This window comes from Triturus cristatus, chromosome 8, assembly GCF_964204655.1.
Source record: "Triturus cristatus chromosome 8, aTriCri1.1, whole genome shotgun sequence".
NCBI lineage: Eukaryota > Metazoa > Chordata > Amphibia > Caudata > Salamandridae > Triturus > Triturus cristatus.
The window spans coordinates 183,752,555-183,771,294 of NC_140591.1; the positions used below are offsets into that span (position 1 = coordinate 183,752,555).

An 18,740-nucleotide genomic window follows, 5' to 3' on the forward strand; every position below is an offset into this window, starting at 1 on the left:
CCCTCACACCCATCAAACACAACAAGCAGGCCAATTGGTAAACAGAAGACCTCTGAGATAGAAAATGACACTGTAAACAGCTTTATAGGAAATGGAGAGGCAGCCACGACGCCACCAACAGAACTACCTACAAGGCTGCAATCAGACGATATCGCCAGCAAATTAGAGACACCAAGAAACAAGCATTGGCATAGCCAATAGGTCTCGCCTTTGGGACCTTATAAGTATTTAATTATGCAGCACAATATCCTTGGTGTAACATCAACAGTTGCATGGCTAAACACATAAGGTCCCAAAGGCGAGACCTATTGGCTATGCCAATGTTTGTTTAGGCAAGGTGGCATGGTGACTGTATCACTGCTTAAAAGCTTCTGAGAAGCAGCTCTGTTTGCATGAGTAGGCGGGAGGGGTGAGGGTTTGGAACTCTGCAAACTAGAGCCCTATTCAATTTTATTGTGCTCACTGTCGCACAGGGGTCAGGGTTTGGTGCTTGATGTCGAGAGAAGAACCAGCAGAAAAAGCAACATCGTTAGGGGCAGAAGAAAAAATAGTGTGATCGCTTAGACATCGAACCCTGGAGTGTACAAGAGCTCTTCTAACTCGACTAATTTTGTATGTAAATATGCAATCTAAGAAAAAATATAATATTGCTAAATCTAACATACTTTAGTTCATCACGATAAAATCCAAATTGCAATTGTTTCTCTTCGTGTCTCACGGCATATACTACAGAGTATTTCCTCTTTTGAGTTACCTAAGAAAAGCAAACACATTGCAGAAAAAAAAATTCAAAAATAACTCTAAATTCAGTTTGACGACAGCCCTACTTAAAGTGATGTATTAAAAAAGAAATACTTTTGTATGAGTAAAAAAGAAAAATGTGAGGCTGTTTAAATGTTAATTTGAATCAGGCATAAAAGCGTGGAATGCCAAGATTCTAAAAAGGAGCCTACTGAAGGCAGCTTTTAAACATGAAGAAAAACAAGCACGAAAGTGAAAGCTCATTGAGGCACGCAAGGCTTAATGAGCCTTGACAGAAACTCACATGGCGGCTGCGCGCGTGAACGCAAGTGCTAGGCCACCAAAAGCCTGTGGCAGCACTTTGAAAACCCACACACTAAATTTCTCGCAGAGCAGCAGATGCGCTGGCTCAGCGAGACCGAAGAAGCACTTGTGCACTACATCGAAGGAAGCTCCAGCAGCTGCTAGGAGATCTTCCAAGTGGTGAAGGATTTCACCTTTCCCTCAAACACGGTCAACAACATTGCTGCCTCCCAACAACTCTGCAACAACCTATCCAACATCTTCCACAACAAAATCGCAAACATTTAAAGCAACTTAGCACACCAACCCAACCCCAATGAACTCTTTGCTAACTGACCAACCAGGACGGCCATCTCAACGAATGGACAACTCTCACCAGAAAAGACACAGCGGTAATCATGCGCACCATCCACTCAGGGTCTCCAAAGGACCCATGCCTCTACCACATCTATAACATGGGAACATCACCAATCAGCACCACCCTGACCCACATCCTCAACACCTCCATCACGTCCGCCACTTTCCGGTACGATTTGAAACTCTCAGAAATCAACGCCCTCCTAAAGAAGCCCACAGACGATCCGAATCAACTGACTCACATCCGACCCATCTCCCTGCGCCCCTATCCAGCCAAAGTGATTGAGAAGACCATGACAAGCAACTCACATCAAACTTCATAATCTTCTAGACAACACACAATCAGGATTCAGAAAGAAACAGCACTGAAACAGCACTCATCGCAGTCACGAGGACATTCGAAACATCTTGGACTGAGGAGAAACAGCAGTCCTCATCCTGCTTAACCTCTCTGCGACCATCAACACAGTCTCCCACATCACCCTCATAAGAAAACTGAACAAGATTAGCATACAACGATCTGCTCTCAAATGGATCTGTTCCTTCCTCGGAAGAAGAACCTAAAGGGTCAGGTTGCCACCCGTCACTTCAGAGACCAAGAAACTGATATGCGGTGTCCCACAGCGATCATCCATCAGCCCCACTCTTTCATCATTAACATGACACAGATTGCCAACATATTCCGATCACAAGATATCATCATCTCCTACGCTGACCACACCCAATTCATTGTCTCCCAGATGAACAAGACAAATACCAGCAGAAACAATGTCTCATTCATGACAATGGTAGCAGACTGGGTGTGAACCAACTGTCTGAAGCTTATCTCTGACAAGACAGAAGTACTGTTCTTAGGCAACAAGACCTCCCTATGGGATTCCACCCGGTGGCCGTCATAGCTAATGCAAATACTCACAGCCACAGACCACACAAAAAATATAGGGATCATCCTAGATGACTAGCTCAATACGGCTAAAGTCAATGCAGTGCACACCTCCTGCTTCCACGCCATATGCAAGCTGCGAAAGATCTTCAAATGGTTGCCTCAGTACACCAGACAGTCACGCAAGCACTCCTCACCAGCAGGTTGGACTACGGCAACACATTCTATGCCGGAATCTCCAAACTACTCCTACTTAGACTCCAGACCATCCAGAACGCCACTGCAAGACACGTACCAGACATCCCACGCTACATCCAAATCACAACGCACCTCAAGAAGCTTAACTGGCTCTCCATTCACAAGCGCAGCCAATTAAAACTTTTCACACACAGATACAAAGCCCTACAAAACACAGGACCAAAATACCTGAACAGCCGCATACACTTTCACCAACCCAACAGACACCTACGTTCTGCCTCACTCTTACACTCCCAGCATCCGCAAAAGCCAAACTGGTGGCTGCTCATTCTTCTACATCGCACCCAAGACCTGGAACAACCTCCTCCAACACATCAGAGCCGCCTCCTCACTTCTTGAGTTCCACAGAAAGCTAAAGACTTGGCTCTTTATATAAGCACCTTGAGACCACACACCTACACACCTTGCCCAAGGACCTGAGTACCCTCTCCGGTTACTAGTATGCTATACAAATCAACATAACATAAGCTTTCCAGCCTCTTGGATTCTCTGTCCGGGAGCGTTGTAGGGAATGCACCAGCATTTACTCTGGAAAGTAGAGGCTTGGGTGCTGCGTGAGGAAAGTTGGATCCCTTGGGGCGAGACAATGGCGGGGGGCAAATGATCTATTCACAAGATCCCCCGTGCAGGGCTTGGACCAGGCACAGAGTAGAAAATCCATGCAGGTTTAATTAACAGGGAGTAGAGGTTTGGAAGGGGTGAGTCCCAGCTGAAGCACCTAGGTGAAGACGCTCGCCTTCTCAGCTACACAGGGCAAATGAAGTTCCAGAACCTCAGATGCCCTCCTCACCTGCATAGCAATTGAGGATCCTCATCCAAAGCAATGGTAAGAGGAGAGACCGAGCCAGTATCTGAGGTGGTGTCTAGACCACTGGCATCCGCCAGGTGCTCACACCAGGTGTCTTCTGCGACATCTAGGAGGTTGTATTCATTCGGGTCCAGTGGCCCGTCCCTAAGTCCTAGCCCATACGATTAGAGCACAGGCTACGGCCTGGGTGGCGCACCTCCACTTGTCAGACGATGCCCATCCAGCTCTGTATCGGAGTCCGGGATGAGCATGGGGAGTGTGCTGCGGGTGGGCGCCGAGGACGTCGCCAATGGAGCCGGCGCCATAGAAGGCTGAGGCGACTCAACTGGGGCTGCTCTAAACACATCCATGGATTTAAGCCTGGCATGCGCTGTGACCCAAAGACCGCCAGTGGAGAAAGGACGCCCAAAAATGAGGTGCATGACCTCATAAATCTCAGAGTTGGTTGGGGTTACTTTAGCTCGGGGAAACTCTGAGGTGGGGAGACGGCACTGGCATAGGCTCAACCACGGAGCCATGCCTCGAAATGGTGTCCTTTCAGCTCGAAAGATGGCTTTGACATACTGGGCAAAGCCGAAAACAAAAGAAATAACATCAGCACGCTGGGGAGGTGCTTATATCGGCATCACGCATGTCACTTCCAGTGCAAACGACGCCACGTGGAGCCGAACAATGTCACCTACCAGTGTGCAGGGGTACTGATTATGGAAAGAAAAATTCCGGATCCAGTCTGACACCTGGAGATTTTTCTAAGGTAAGGAATCAGTGGCTAGAAGTCTCTATCAGACCTAAATCATAGCAAGTGCTCACATCCACTCAGGAGCAGCAGGGTTATGGTCTTTACAGCAGCAGAAAACCAAGATATGAAAGCTGTTTACTTTCTCAATTCCACTTTCAATGCGAGTAACTGTACAGATAATAATCATTTCTATAGTAGACAAAACAAACTTAATTGCTTGTTGATATTTTGTAGGTGTTAACCCCTTCAGTGCCACGCCCTTTCCCCCTCCTGTGCCGGGCGTTGCACTAGTGGGTGGGGTTCATGACGAGATAGTCTCGTCATGGGCACAGCGCAACCGTGCTCCATGACGAGACTATCTCGTCATGGGCACTGAAGAGGTTAATATTAATAGATGTTAATTATGATAAAGTTTGTACTTTCAATTTATCGCCATAAATTGATACTTTTACGTAATCTGTAAAGTGCTATATTTTTCTATAATTCAATGACACTATTCAAATGAAGTACTGCGATATAAAATGGTCTAAGAACTTTCTGTGCCGTGTTTGTACATAAAAAAAAAAAATACACTGTATTAACCCATTTTATCAACTTTCAATTATTATAGGATTACTTAACAGATGCATAAGTTACTACTTGTGTAACGATATATCTGTAAGAGACATTAGTTAGCGATAAATTCCTTACCTTAGAATATCCCCAGGCGTCAGACTGGATCCGGAAAGTTTTTGTAGGCAGTACCCCTGCGCGTCGGAAGGTGGCGTCGTACGGCTCCTCGTCCGTCGCTGGCGTTGTATGCGCCAAGATGACGTCACGGACACTACTTAGGTGCCACCCATGCGTGCTGACATCAGTTCTGTACACGACTTTCCGCGCCAGGAACGCAGAGCCATCCAAGAAACTGACCACTGGTGCCATGAAAACAGGGCCCTTAAAGGGATGACCTTAACCCTAGAAATCAGGTCGCAGAGCGGGGTAGGATGGGTGGGGTGGTAAGGATCCTATCACTAACTAATGTCTCTTACCGATATATCATTACACAAGTAGTAACTTGTGCATCTGAAAGAGACATGTAAGTGATAGATTCCTTACCTTAGAATAGATACCCCATTAATACTAACCCCAGTGGTGGGTCTGCAAACAAGATTACACCACAAAGTCACAGAGGACAGAACGGCCAATGAAGCCGTCTCTCTGGACTTGACTGTCAAAGCAATAATGCTTGGTAAACGTTTGCAGTGAGGCCCACATAGCTGCCTGACAAATGTCACGCAAGGGAATGCCACGTCCCAAGGCAGTAGTGGCTGCTGTTGCCCCGGTAGAATGGGCACGCAGTCTCACAGGAGGCTCCTTCTTAGCCAACGAGTAACATGCTTTGATGCACAGAACGACCCACCGAGAGACGATTTGTGTACTGCCCAACCTTTTTTGGCGCTCACGCAGCCAACAAAAAGCTGGTCATCCACCCGAAACTGTTGTGTGCGCTTCAGGTAGAACGAGAGCGCACGTTTTGGGCCCAGACGGTGGAGCCTCTCCCTCTTTTGAAGGATGTGGAGGCGGAAAGAAGGTGGGCAAAGTGATGGTCTGCCCGATGTGGAAGGGCGTGACAACCTTCGGCAAGAAAGAAGGACAAGTCTTTAAAACCACCTTGTCCGGATGAACAGAAAGAAAAGGAGGTTTAGAAGAAAGCGCCTGGAGCTCACTCACTCTTCTGGCAGAGGTGATAGCAACCAGGAAAGCCGTTTGGAGAGTGAGAAGACATAAGGGACAGTTATGAAGGGGCTCAAAGGGAGCAAACATCAGATATGTCAAGATAAGATTTATGTCCCATTCAGGCATTATGAAAGGCACGGGAGGAAACATGTGTGTAATGCCTTTGAGGAAGCGATTAATAACTGGGGACTTAAAAAGAGAAGGCTGATCTGGAAGCCGAAGAAAGGCGGAGATGGCCAAAAGATAGCCTTTAATAGTGCCCAGAGCAGAGCCCTGCTGGGCCAAAGAGAGAAGGAACAGAAAGACCTCGGAAAGAGGGGCAGAAAGGGGGTCCACAGCCTTTGCTGTGCACCATGCCACAAGTTTGTTCCACCTGCAGGTGTATACGGTTTTAGTGGGAGGAAGCCTGGCTGCCAGAATGATATCACAGACTTCAGGAGGAAAGTCAAATGGCATCAACTGTCGCCGCTCAATCTCCACGCATGGAGGTGGAGGCTGGACAGGTTTGAGTGGAGGACGGTCCCCTGCTGCTGCGACAGAAGATCCTCCCGAAAAGGCAGTCGGATCGGGGGATCCACAAGGATGACTTGGGCCCGGTCGCGCCGAATCTTCTTCGGCACTCTGGGCAGAAGTGGTATAGGCGGAAAGGCGTATAACAGACTGCAGCTCCACTCGCGACTAAAAGCGTCGCTGAGCGAGTGCTGCCTTGGAAATTCCAACATACAGATCTTATGACATTGCGCGTTCTCTTCGGTGGCGAATAGATCTAGCCAAGGCTCTCCCAACTGCAGAAAAAAACCTTGTGCCACGTCCGAGTGCAGACGCCATTCGTGATCCATCATCCACCGGCGGCTGAGTTCGTCCGCCCTGGCGTTCTGAGAACCTGCCAGGTGTTGAACCACCAAGGTAATGCCTTGATGTTCCAGCCATGTCCAGAGGCGCAGAGCCTCCTGACATAGGGTCCACGACCCCACCCCGCCCTGTTTGTTGCAGTACCACATGGCGGTTTGTTGTCTGTGAACACCTGCACTACACTTCCCTGGACAGAGGGAATGAATGCTTTCAGTGCAATCCAGATCGCCCGAATCTCCAAAAGGTTGATATGGAGCCAGGAATCCGCCGGAGACCAGAGGCCTCTGATCTCCGCCTCTCCCAAGTGGCCGCCCCATCCCAGGAGGGACTCATCCGTCACCACTGTATGTTCCGGTTGGGGAAGGTAGAGGGATCTGCCCTTGACCCAATCGCGATTCGTGAGCCACCACTGTAATAGTTGTGCAGTGCCCACCGAAATCTGGACGTGATCGGACAGGTTGCCCTGATGTTGTGCCCACTGGCACTTCAGGTCCCACTGCAGAGCCTGCATATGCCATCTGGCATGTTGCACTAGCAGGATGCCATCAGGCCCAGGAGCCAGAGGGTCATCCTGACCAAAACCCAGGAGAGAGGCTGAAAGGTCGGATTCATAGCCTGAATATCCCGGACTCACTGCTCGGGAGGATAAACCCGAAACTGCGTCAAATCCAGAACCGCTCCTATGAAGAGGAGCTACTGAGAGGGGCTAAGGTGAGACTTTGGCACGTTGATGGAGAACCCCAGCAAATGCAGGAGGTCGGCCGTAGTCCGGAGGTGGGAGACGACTGCCTGGGACGAGCCCGCCTTCAACAATCAGTCGTTGAGATAGGGGAAGACAAACTCCTGATCTGTGCAGATGAGCTGCGACCACCGCCATCCCTTTCGGGTCGGCAGGACGGGGATATGAAAATATGCATCCTGCAAGTCCAACGCTACCATCCAATCTCCGGGGTCGAGGGCAGCCAAGACCTGAGCCAGAGTCAACATCTTGAACTTCTCCTTCAGGAGGAAGCGGTTGACGTTCCTGAGGTCCAAGATGTGGCGTAGGCCCCCTTTCTCCTTCTTGGGGACCAGAAAGTAGTGGGAATAACAACCACGTCCTACATCTGGCCAAGGAACGCGCTCGATGGCCCCCTTGGCCAAGAGGGCCGTGACTTCCTGCTGGAGAAGCGCAAAATGGTCCCCGGACATACGGTGGAACTGAGGTTTCATGGCTGGAGTGGCAGACTCGAAGGGGAAAGAGTAGCCCCTTCGGACGATTTGCAACACCCACCTGTCCGAGGTAACGGAGCGCCAGTGGGGGAGGTGATGGCGAATCCTGCCGCCCACCGGCGTGGTGTGTGCCCCAAAGCTCAGACTAGGAAAGCTTTGAGGCGGATGCTGAGGGAGTGGAGGTGGACTGACCTGCACGCTGGCTTCCCTGTCCTGCCGCAGCAGGAACCACGTCCTCAACCGCACTGAGGTTGGTTCTGCGCAGGCTTCTGGCTGAACGAACGTGTCAGGGTGCCACTTCCGTGGCCACGAAAGGAATGAAAAGCAGACATGGCTGGGCGCGTGGTGGAGACCCAAGGACTTGGCCGTAGACCGGGAGTCCTTAAAACACTCCAGCGCACTATCTGTCTTATCGCCAAAGAGGCGAGTACCATCAAAGGGCATGTCCATAACAGAACTTTGAACATCCCCCAAAAACCCAGTGGACCGCAACCAGGCATGGCGACGGAGGGCCACTGTCATGGAAATCGCCCTACCAAGTGAGTCTGCAGTGTCCAGTCCACATCATATGGCAAACTTCGCTGCATCTTTCCCCTCAGCAACAGCTTGGGAAAGCACTGTCCAAAACTCCTTCGGACACTGAGGCAGCACCTGCGCAACCGTGTCCCATACAGCGTGGGAGTACCGGCCCAAAATGCATGCGGTGTTCACCGACCGCAGCCCTAAGCTGGCAGATGAAAACAGTTTCTTGTCGAACTGCTTCAGCTTCATGGATTCCTTATCCGGTGGGGCGGTTGGGAATGTGCTTTGGGAAGTGGAGGCCTGGATGACCAGCCTCTTCAGAGTTGGGTGGGTTGTCTGAAAAGCAGGGTCACCCGGGGCCGGGCGATGACGCCTGGCTTCGTTTTTATCCACGGGAACCCCTGTTGCTGTTCTAGACCAAGTGCCCATCAATACGTCAGTTAACGCCTCATTGAATGGTAGCAGGGGCTCAATCGAGCTTGCCGCCGGTTGAAGTACTTCAGTGAGGAGATTAGTTTTGAGAGTAACCGAAGGCAGGTCAAGGTCAAGGGCCTCAGCTGCTCTACGGAGCACTACAGTGTATGTGGCGCCTTCCTCCATAGCTACAGCAGGAGGAGAAAGAAAACTAGGTTCAGAGGAGAGGTCGAGGCCACCTGCATCCTCCAACTCTTCTGTCCATTTCTGTTCCGCCCAGCAATGCCGTGCAAGAGGGTCCTCAGACCCCTCCCAGTCGTCCCCGTACTCCACCACCCGTGGAACAGGCTGCAGTGGTGGGGGAGGGACAGGGGAATAAAAAGGGTCGAACAGCGCCGGGAAGGGCGCCGGTCCGGCTCCGTGTCCCAATTAGGAACAAAATTGTCCGGGAAACCACGCAAGGACAGTGGTAGAACGAACGGAACCCACTGCGGTGCTGGGAATGGAGCTGCAGCCGGGGCCTGAGCCGCCGGCAGTGGAACAGGCGGTAAGGGAGGGCCCTCAGCTGTGACCGCGGACCCGAAGGCGCAACAGCATGAGCCCTAGGCCTGAAAAGGCGGTCCATGGGGGCAAGGAAAGCTTGCACCTGGGCAGGAGTCGCCGACTGAACCGGATAAGCTGGGTAGGCTGTGGGACTCACAGGCTCCAAAAGAGCCGTGGGCGAGGTACTCCCGGCTACCTCATCCGGAGACTGACGGGGGAACGTCTGAGAGTGAAAAAGTTTCTTCGACTTCTTCTTATGATGTCTCTTACCCGATTCAGAGTGTGAAGACTTTGACCCCGAGGAGCGATGAGGATAGCTCCGCGGTCGGTCCCTCGATCGACCCCTGGACCTCGAATGGCACGAAGATGACTGCCGGGCCTCCAGCAGCTTACGGGACCGCTCCCGTAAGGCCTTCGGAGCCATTGCCAGGCAGTCTGAACATGACCGGGAGTCATGGTCGCACTCCAGACAGTAGAGACATACGCCATGGGGGTCGGCCACCGACATCGTTCGGCGACAGGCCCCACAGGATTTAAACCCAGGCATCCCTACGTGGCACCAGGAGTCAAAGACTCAAAAATTTAAGACAAAAAGTCTCAAAAGGTAGTCAAAAAGTGACTAGGGTACGTGCTCTAACCGGATCTGCGCTTGCTGTTGCGTAAAAAGAAAGAACGGACGTCAGCGATGGAGCCGCATGACGCCACCTTCCGACGCGCAGGGGTACTGCTGACGAAAACTTTCCGGATCCAGTCTGACGCCTGGGGATATCTATCACTAACGTGTCTCTTTCAGATACAAGGATTCAAATGTATACCTTTGCATTTTACATGCATACTTACATACTTGTATCGAACATGGTGACCTGCAAGTTTCAAAAGGATCTCCACAACCAATGCACATTTGGTGAGTTTCTTACTGTCAATTGACTCTGTCACCTTTTCCGTTTATACTTGTTGCTCTGAGAAGGCACATTAACTCTCAGAGCTATTTTATGGAATTCGAAAAAACAACTAGATCGCTGCAGGAAATGCATTAGCCATCTGAACTATTTTGCCAGTCTTGCACTCCAAGAAATATTCCTAATGCATATTTCGGTGCAGCTGCTGCCCTAACACCCTAATCTATCCTAAAACAGAGTTTTGGGACTAAAAAGTAAACCATAGCATTCTCTGTGATATTTCCCCTTGCCAATTTAAATGGGAGCATAGTTTATATAACAATGCATTATACTGGCAGGCTACAGACGATCACAGAACCCTCGCACCCTAGCTTGTTGTTAAATTATTCTCACCTGCCATTTTACCAGACCAGTAGAACCATAGATAACAACACGACAAATGTTGCCTTCACAATCTGGAGTAAAGCATGGGTCTTTCAGACAATCCTGATTAAAAAGAAAAAGGGTCATTAATATGATTTCGTTACAGCAAATCGATAGCTCTGGGCAAGACTTCTGTGACTTCTACAAAACATGCTTTAGTATTACAGCAGGACAATAACGATAATGTGTTTTAATCATTTAGCTTCTGCTCAAAAGTCAAAGTACAAAGTCAGCCACTTGACTAAAATACTCTCATTCGGAGAGAGGAAAACGAGTTACTTACCTGTAACTTCAGTTATCCAGTATTGGTATCTTTCATTGATTCACATGCTTAGAATCATCCCCGCCGACGAGGTGGGAGTCTCGCGGTTCAATAAAATAGATATACATAATAGTCATAAAAAACATTACACAATAGGCTAGTATGGACAGTAAAGTCACTACATTAGCCTATCTTAGTCCTTTTGTAAAAAAGAACCACATTTGGAACACAGCCAATCAGGCTGCAGCACCCTCTTAGAACACTCCACAGAGAGGCAAACCCTCAGATTTTCGTAGCACAAGTGACAATAAGTATGTATTAGCAATAAGGTAAGCCTCTCCGGGGAGGACGGTGGGTCGCATGTGAATTTATGAAAGTTACAGGTAATTAACTCGTTTTCTTATCCAGTATTGGGGAATCTTTCCTAGATTCAGATGGTTATAATCAGAATAGTTAGCAGTAGAATCCTTAGTTATATAGCGGATGATGGGTATCATAAGAAATAATATCAATACAGTAATGCATAGCAATAAAATAGACAAGCATTTGCAATACAATAGGTCTCGCATTTACGCGAGTTTAAGCTATTGGCATTGTAAATGACAATGCCTTTTATTTATGTTTAAAAAAAAAGGCATTTTCATTTACAATGCCAATAGCTTAAACTTGCGTAAATGCGAGACCTATTGCATTGCAAATGCTTGTTCTGCGAAGCGGGAAAAAACGTCATCACGAGTGAAACTGACAGAAAATAGGTGGTGGGGAGCGAGCCCGGCGGCTTTCCTCGACTTCTGAGAAACATTTCCGTACCTAAGGTTGCCACATTTCAGAAGAAAAAAAAACATACCGGACACACTCATAAAGTCACTCTTGGCAACTATTTTTGAAATGGTCTAGCTACTTTTTGGGGAAAGTGTACACATTTTTCACACAACGCAGCACGGCAACCAAAGTTGCTGTGCTGCGTTAAGTAAGAAGGCGAGAGCAGGGCAGCGCCATACCTACGAAGATGGTGCAAAGGTGAGTGCATGAGTTGTAGGATAGATTTTGCGCTGGAAGGATAGCCTTCCAGTACAAAATACTACGCGCAGACATATTGTGCAACTTTTCCTACTTTGTATGTGGGCTATACAGTACAGCACATATGAAAACCTGAAGAAGGTCCTACTTTGCACCTACCTCAAACACGTGTCATTTTTGGGTACATACTAACATTTAGTAGATATGAAAACGTCTATGTATCTATCACACATGAAATTCACCCTGGATGCAAGTAACGTGTTACCTTCAGAGCTGATTTTAGCTTTAGTGGCGCCCAGTGTGAGTATGTTTGTTGCCCCCCCCCCCCCCACCCATCCCCAACACTCTTTCATGGATTCCCTCACTACCTAACTCATCCCCAACACTTTCATGGATTCCCTCACTACCTCACCCATCCCCAACACTCTCTTTCATGGATTCCCTCACTACCACCTGCTCAGGGGAGCATGTTTTGGAAGCGGCAAAACATCATGGACCGATTCCAACAGTGGTTTCACTTCAGCTGCCCTTAACATTTTTCACCTGGCATTTATTATTTGAAAGTTGAATATAATGCACTGTCTTCCTATATAGTAAAGCACACTAATGCGGACGTGCTAAGGCTTGGTCACCTCACTCGTAGGCCTGCTGTACCAAGTCTCCCTATTTAAACAAATTGTGTGATCCTAGGCAAACAACTCTGTTTTACTGTGGCTCCAAATCTGAGAGCGCCTATGAAGAAATTTACATTCATTATCTAAAAAAAATAATTAAAAACTCTCTCATATGATTCAGTAGACAACAATTTTATTCAAAATACATTACTCGATATGTATAAACTGCACATAGCAAAGTAATATCTCTTGATTGTGTTATAGCAATGTTGTCAGGGTTTTACCAGTGGAGAAAACTGCATGTTTTAAAAATACAATAATTTTATTATGCCACGACAGTGATCTAAAGTAATGCACTAAAATGAAACAAACTCATTCAAGAAACAGCCAATTTGTTGTCCTAAAGACTCTTCATGGTATATGTACGTGTTAGTTATCTTAGTGGCTTAGCTAGTGCCTTGATTGCTAGAGCCAGTGCTTACACCTGACTCTGCGGTGCGCATTCTCTGCTTAAAAGACACAGCATTATGCCTATAAACTAAATATCTATCCAGTTCTAGTTTAGAAATAATTGTTAGGGCCCTATGTAGCTGGTATGGAATATGCTACTTACCAGTATGCATCTGTTCTTGGCATGTAGAGCTGCAGATCTATACACTTTTGCATAGATCGCCATCTGGTGTTGGGCCCGGATGTTTGCAGTTTGTTTTTCTTCTTGGACAGTCTTTGGAAGTCACGAGTTAGGTGACTCCTCCTTCGGTCCGTACTGCGCATGGGCTTCGGCTCCATCCTCAGATTGTTTTTCGCCAGCAGGGAAAAGATGGAGCGTAGTGATAATAGTGAAGAAACCCATGTGTGTTGTATCTAAATAAGATAGCCTGGAACGGATACAGGTAGCCGGGGAGGCGGGTGGGCGTGTATAGATCTGCAGCTCTACATGCCAAGAACAGATGCATACTGGTAAGTAGCATATTCCGTTCGAGGCATATGAGCTGCAGATTATACACTTTTGCATATATTATATAGCAGTACCCAACCTTAGCGGCGACCACCGGTATCCGTTGCAGTGGTTTGAAATAGTGTCTTTAGTACAGCCTGGCCCACACTAGCTTGTTGTTTAGAGTGCACGTCTACACAGTAATGTTTTGTGAAGGTGTGCGGTGTTGACCATGTGGCTGCTTTGCAGATGTCATCTAGTATGTTCCTTAGAAAAGCCATAGAAGCCCCTATCTTTCTTGTAGAGTGGGCTTTAGGTGGAACAGATAATGTTCTTTTTGCTTTTTGATAGCAAATTTGTATGCACTTTACAATCCACCTAGCTATCCCTGATTTAGAGATGGGGTTGCCTTTATGCGGTGGAGAGAAGGAGACAAACAACTGTTTAGTCTTTCTGAAAGGTTGCGTTCTTTGTATGTAGTACAGTAAAGCCCTTTTAACATCAAGTGTATGTAGAGCTCTTTCCGCAACAGATTGGGGTTGCGAGAAAAAAAACGGTAATTCCACCGATTGATTAAGATGGAAGGGGGAAATGACCTTGGGCAGAAATTTTGGATTTGTGCGAAGTATCACCTTGCTGTGATGTATCTGTAAAAAAGGTTCCTGTATAGTGAACGCTTGTATCTCACTAACCCTACTAAGGGAAGTGATAGCTACGAGGAAAGCTGTTTTCCAAGTGAGGAACTGTAGCTCGCATTTATGCATTGGTTCGAAGGGCGGACCCATTAGCCTTGTAAGAACTACGTTTAGATTCCATACAGGGGAAGGTGGTGCCCTGGGTGGAATTACTCTTTTAAGGCCTTCCATAAAGGCTTTAATAGCAGGCACTCTGAACAGTGATAAATGCTGTCTGGTTTGTAGGTAAGCAGCAATTGCTGCTAGGTGTAAACGTATGGATGAATAGGCCAGGTTACACCTTTGAAGATGGAGCAGATAGCATATGATGTGCTGTATGGATGCATCTAAGGGGTCGATTGTATTGTTACGGCAGTAAACAACAAATCTCTTCCACTTTGCGGCATAGCATGCTCGAGTGGTAGGACATCTGGCTTCCCTGATAATGTTCATGCAATCAGGGGGAAGGTTAAGGTATCCAAATTCTAAGATTTCAGGAGCCAGATCGCTAGGTTGAGCTGAGCTGGGTCCGGGTGCCTGATTTCTCCATGGTTCTGGGTTAGGAGGCATGGGGACAGGTGCAGCTTTTGGTGTGGTACCACTGAGAGCTGTAGTAGTGTGGTTTAGCACGGCTGCCTGGCCCATGTTGGAGCTACCAAAATGAGTCTGAGGGAGTGCTGTTGTAGCTTCCTTACCACTAATGGAATTAGCGGGAGAGGTGGAAAGGCGTATGCAAATTTGCCTGACCAGTTCATCCATATCGCATTGCCTTTGGACAATGGGTGTGGGTATCTGGCGGCGAAGCTTGGGCATTTTTTGTTTTCGTGGGTGGCGAAGAGGTCTATCTGAGGATGCCCCCACTTGTGGAAGAATGGGTGAAGAACTTGTGGATGCAGTTCCCATTCGTGCATTTGCTGCGTTTGTCTGCTAAGCAGATCTGCCATGGTGTTTTGTATGCCTGGGACGTGTTGTGCCAGGAGAAAGATTTTTTGTGGAATTGCCCATCTCCATATGCTCTGTGCTAAGCGGGAGAGCTGGGGAGAGTGTGTCTCCCCCTGTTTTTGAATATAATACATTGCAGTCATATTGTCTGTGAAAATTAGGACTGCTTTGGCTGAAATTTGTTTCTGGAATGATTTCAGGGCTAGAAAGATCGCCAATAACTCCAGATGGTTGATGTGGAGTAACCTCTGTTGTGGCGTCCATAGACCTTGCACTGTGAGGTGTAATAGATGCGCTCCCCAGCCGGAGAGCGATGCGTCCGTAGTTAGAATCACCTGAAGAACCGGGTCCAGGAACGGTCGCCCTTTGGAAAGGTTTTTGGTGTTCCACCACTGCAGAGATCGAGGAGTGCGGCCGTCCACCAACACCAGATCCGTCAGCTGACCCTGGGCCTGGTTCCACTGGCGTGCTAGGCACTCTTGGAGTGGACGCATGTGAAGTCTTGCATGAGGCACTATGAAAATGCAAGACGCCATCATCCCTATTAGTTTCATGAACACTCTTGCTGGGAGAGAGTGCTGAAGAAGGAACTTTTGGCGCAGGGCTTGCATGCTTGCGATCCTGGCTGAGTTGGGATAGGCTATAGCAGGGGTCTCCAACCTTTTCTGTAGTGAGAGCTACTTCTGATCAGTGAAAATTGTAGTGAGCTACTAAAGGTTAAGCAACTCACAATTTTTTCCGAGAGACTCCCCACGCCCAGCTTTTTTTACTTTAAAACTGTCTCATACCTCGTCACCCACTACACTGCTACGCGCTGCGTCCCATAACATAACTGCACCTTGGTGTTCATCAAGCAAGACATGGAAACACTACCTGTCCTACACAGAATCACAAATCAAAGAAAACACTTCCAGCCATCCACCCTACATGTGCCATAGCTTGCTCACCGTGTAGGTAAGTACTTCAGTGCCATACATTGGGTTAGTAAGTGCTATAAAAATGCTGCAACAAAATGCCTCTCATTTCCTCGTTATCAAATAAACAAAGGGAGAAAAGTTATGCTACAAATTAATTATGATTATCTTTCATGCCGGGCCTTTGCAGACTATTAAAACAACAACAAATGACCGGTATTTGGATAGGAGGCAACTCTAGTTTCAGCATGTGCATTATTTTATTTTCAAATGACAAAACATGCTCCTGCTCATTAAATGAGTGTTTGTACTAGCATCTCAGTTTTTAAAACCGAAGGTAAAAGTTGTCCCTGGGCACAAACCTGTGCCTTCATTGAGGAACTTCATTTTATGATAATTAAATCATGGAAAGAAAGTTGCTGATTTCAGTTTGCAACCTTGCAGCTAGCTCAGATAGATACAATTTATTTAAAAAATACATTTAAAAAAAGTCTGAAACGCTGCTTTATTACATGACAAATTTTCCAACTATGTACCAACATGAAACTTGTTATGGTAAGAGATGGTGTATTCTGGGTTTTGTTTTTAGTTTGAATTTCATAATAGCCAGACAGCTGTCCACTAAATAAAACAGTATGGATTACCAGGCAAAATGAAGATAGATTCACCACATGATATTGGAGAGGTATAAACTTATCATTATTATGAAATGGGAGAAACGTAGGCAAAATTGATTCCATAAATCAATGTTTGATAAATGGCTTCCTTGGGAAAACAAATATTTTATTAGGGCAAAATGCCCATAGGAGGCAAAAAGAGGTAAATGTTTTTTTTAGTTTGATTTTCTGGATTCTTCTAGGTTTGAACCATTTACATAATAAATGTTTTTGGAGGCACTTAGGTTTGCACATCTACCACAGACTTGCCTACCCACTTCTTTAGAAGGTAGGACTAAAGAGGGTGGGTTTATTTTACATTGTATTAATTTTAAGTAGCATGTGGAAAATCTGAAAACCCTGTAAAAACATATTCACAAAATAGAAATGTTGGTTTTCAAAAAAAGTAGCCAACAACACTGTTAAAACAGTTGCATGCCCCTTGAGTATTCTCAGCGCCAGGGTGTGTACCTGTATAAACATTGTTTTTCGTCCATCCAGCTTCACATTAAAAAACACCCAGAAAATAACAGTAATGTTCCCACGTCCCTACTTTTGAATTTAGCACCTGGTTCTGAGATATTTTAGCTGCATCTAATTCTAATCATTAATGTTTCAAACACAACTTAAGCTCGCCATCTGGTTACTTAGCCACATATCTCTTTCAGCTTCTGTCAAGTGACAAAATGCAGACTGGTAACTTTTTAATGAGAACCACGTTTTCCATGCTGGTCATATTATGGTTCCATAGCAGCGAACTCAATGGATTAATGTACCTGCTGCAGAAATAGGCATGCAAACTGAACCTCGCAGATTCAAACACACTACGAAAGCTCAGGAGGTTATTGTGCTTGATACAGGGCTCCAGATGTAACCCACAGTTTACCACCTCTTGCCCCGGTAAGATAGTTGAATAGTTTAACGTAGGACATCTCCCTACAGATACGTTTCCTGTTCTAGAATATACATCGGAGGTAAATGCACCTCCTTCACTAATCTGAGTTAACCTATGTCTCATTGGTTCCAATGAAAGTAGGATAGATCAGGGGCTTAATGCACTTGTTGCGAAGCACCGGAGGTCACAGTTTACACTTACAGTCTACGTGAGATAGTTCATGGGATTAATTCACTTGCAATAGTGCAAACGACAGAAGTTTCAGTCCCAAGAAGACAGCTCAGGTGAATAAAGGACCTGCTCAGGATATCTGTGGGTACCCTGCGGGTCACATCTTTCAGTCTTACTAAGGTTGCTCATGGGGCAGAGCATCTGCTGCATTACTAAAGAACAAAGCCTTGAAGTTTTCCCGGTTGTTCTAATCTGCGTTATCGGATGACGCATTTTAAGGTTACAAACAGTGGCTGTAAGCCTGGGCCCATGCTTTGCTCGTCCTCTTCCAAAAGCACTGCTAATTAATTTTCTGTCTGTTTAGTCAAGTGACTGCACCCACGTCTTGCCACTCTATGCTATCTCCCCGTGTACGCCCTGATCATCTTTTCATTAATCTGTTTGCTGACAGAGAAAGCAGGTAAACCGCCATCTTTGAGAACACATATCTTCACTTCTGCCTAGCATGCACTGAGACTGCTCGCTGCTGGGGCTGTCTGTAATGGCTGGGGCTGTCTGTCATCTGATTAGCACTTGGTAACCAGAACAAAGGGAAAATGAAATAACTTTATTTATTATCTGATTTATACCTAAAAAATTCCTATAAATGAAGAGTCACCTGACCACTCGGCAATTGTATTTCAGCTAGTGGACAGGAAGGGGATTAGCTATCCTTAAGAGCGTTTTGACTTGCAGTCATAGTACTTTTTCCCCGCGGGCTTGTTTCTTGAATTCCAAATATACATTTTTCAATCTGCTAACCGCAGCACTTGAAAGTAGGCCTTTGTTTACTGAAATGTTATAATGAAAGTTAAAAGTGCATGTTTTTCAGCTGCACGCATTTTTAAAATGAAGATGAGGACGGTGCTCCCCAGTGCGCGTGTTTGGTTTTCCGATTATCAGTATGCTGATTAACTATTATAGAATCATTAAAATTAGGCAGTGT

General features: G+C 46.8%; 1 protein-coding gene across 3 annotated transcripts in view; it reads right to left on the bottom strand.

Annotated features, from left to right (window-relative positions):
• LOC146801785 (E3 ubiquitin-protein ligase TTC3-like) overlaps nt 1–18,740 on the bottom strand; it is a 1,762,960-nt gene that overhangs the window by 1,159,159 nt on the left and 585,061 nt on the right. For all 3 annotated transcript variants that reach the window (XM_085621278.1, XM_085621277.1, XM_085621276.1), the window contains exon 24: nt 10,641–10,733. In XM_085621278.1, coding sequence (XP_085477404.1) covers nt 10,641–10,733 — 93 coding nt within the window. The remainder of the gene's footprint in view (nt 1–10,640; nt 10,734–18,740) is intronic.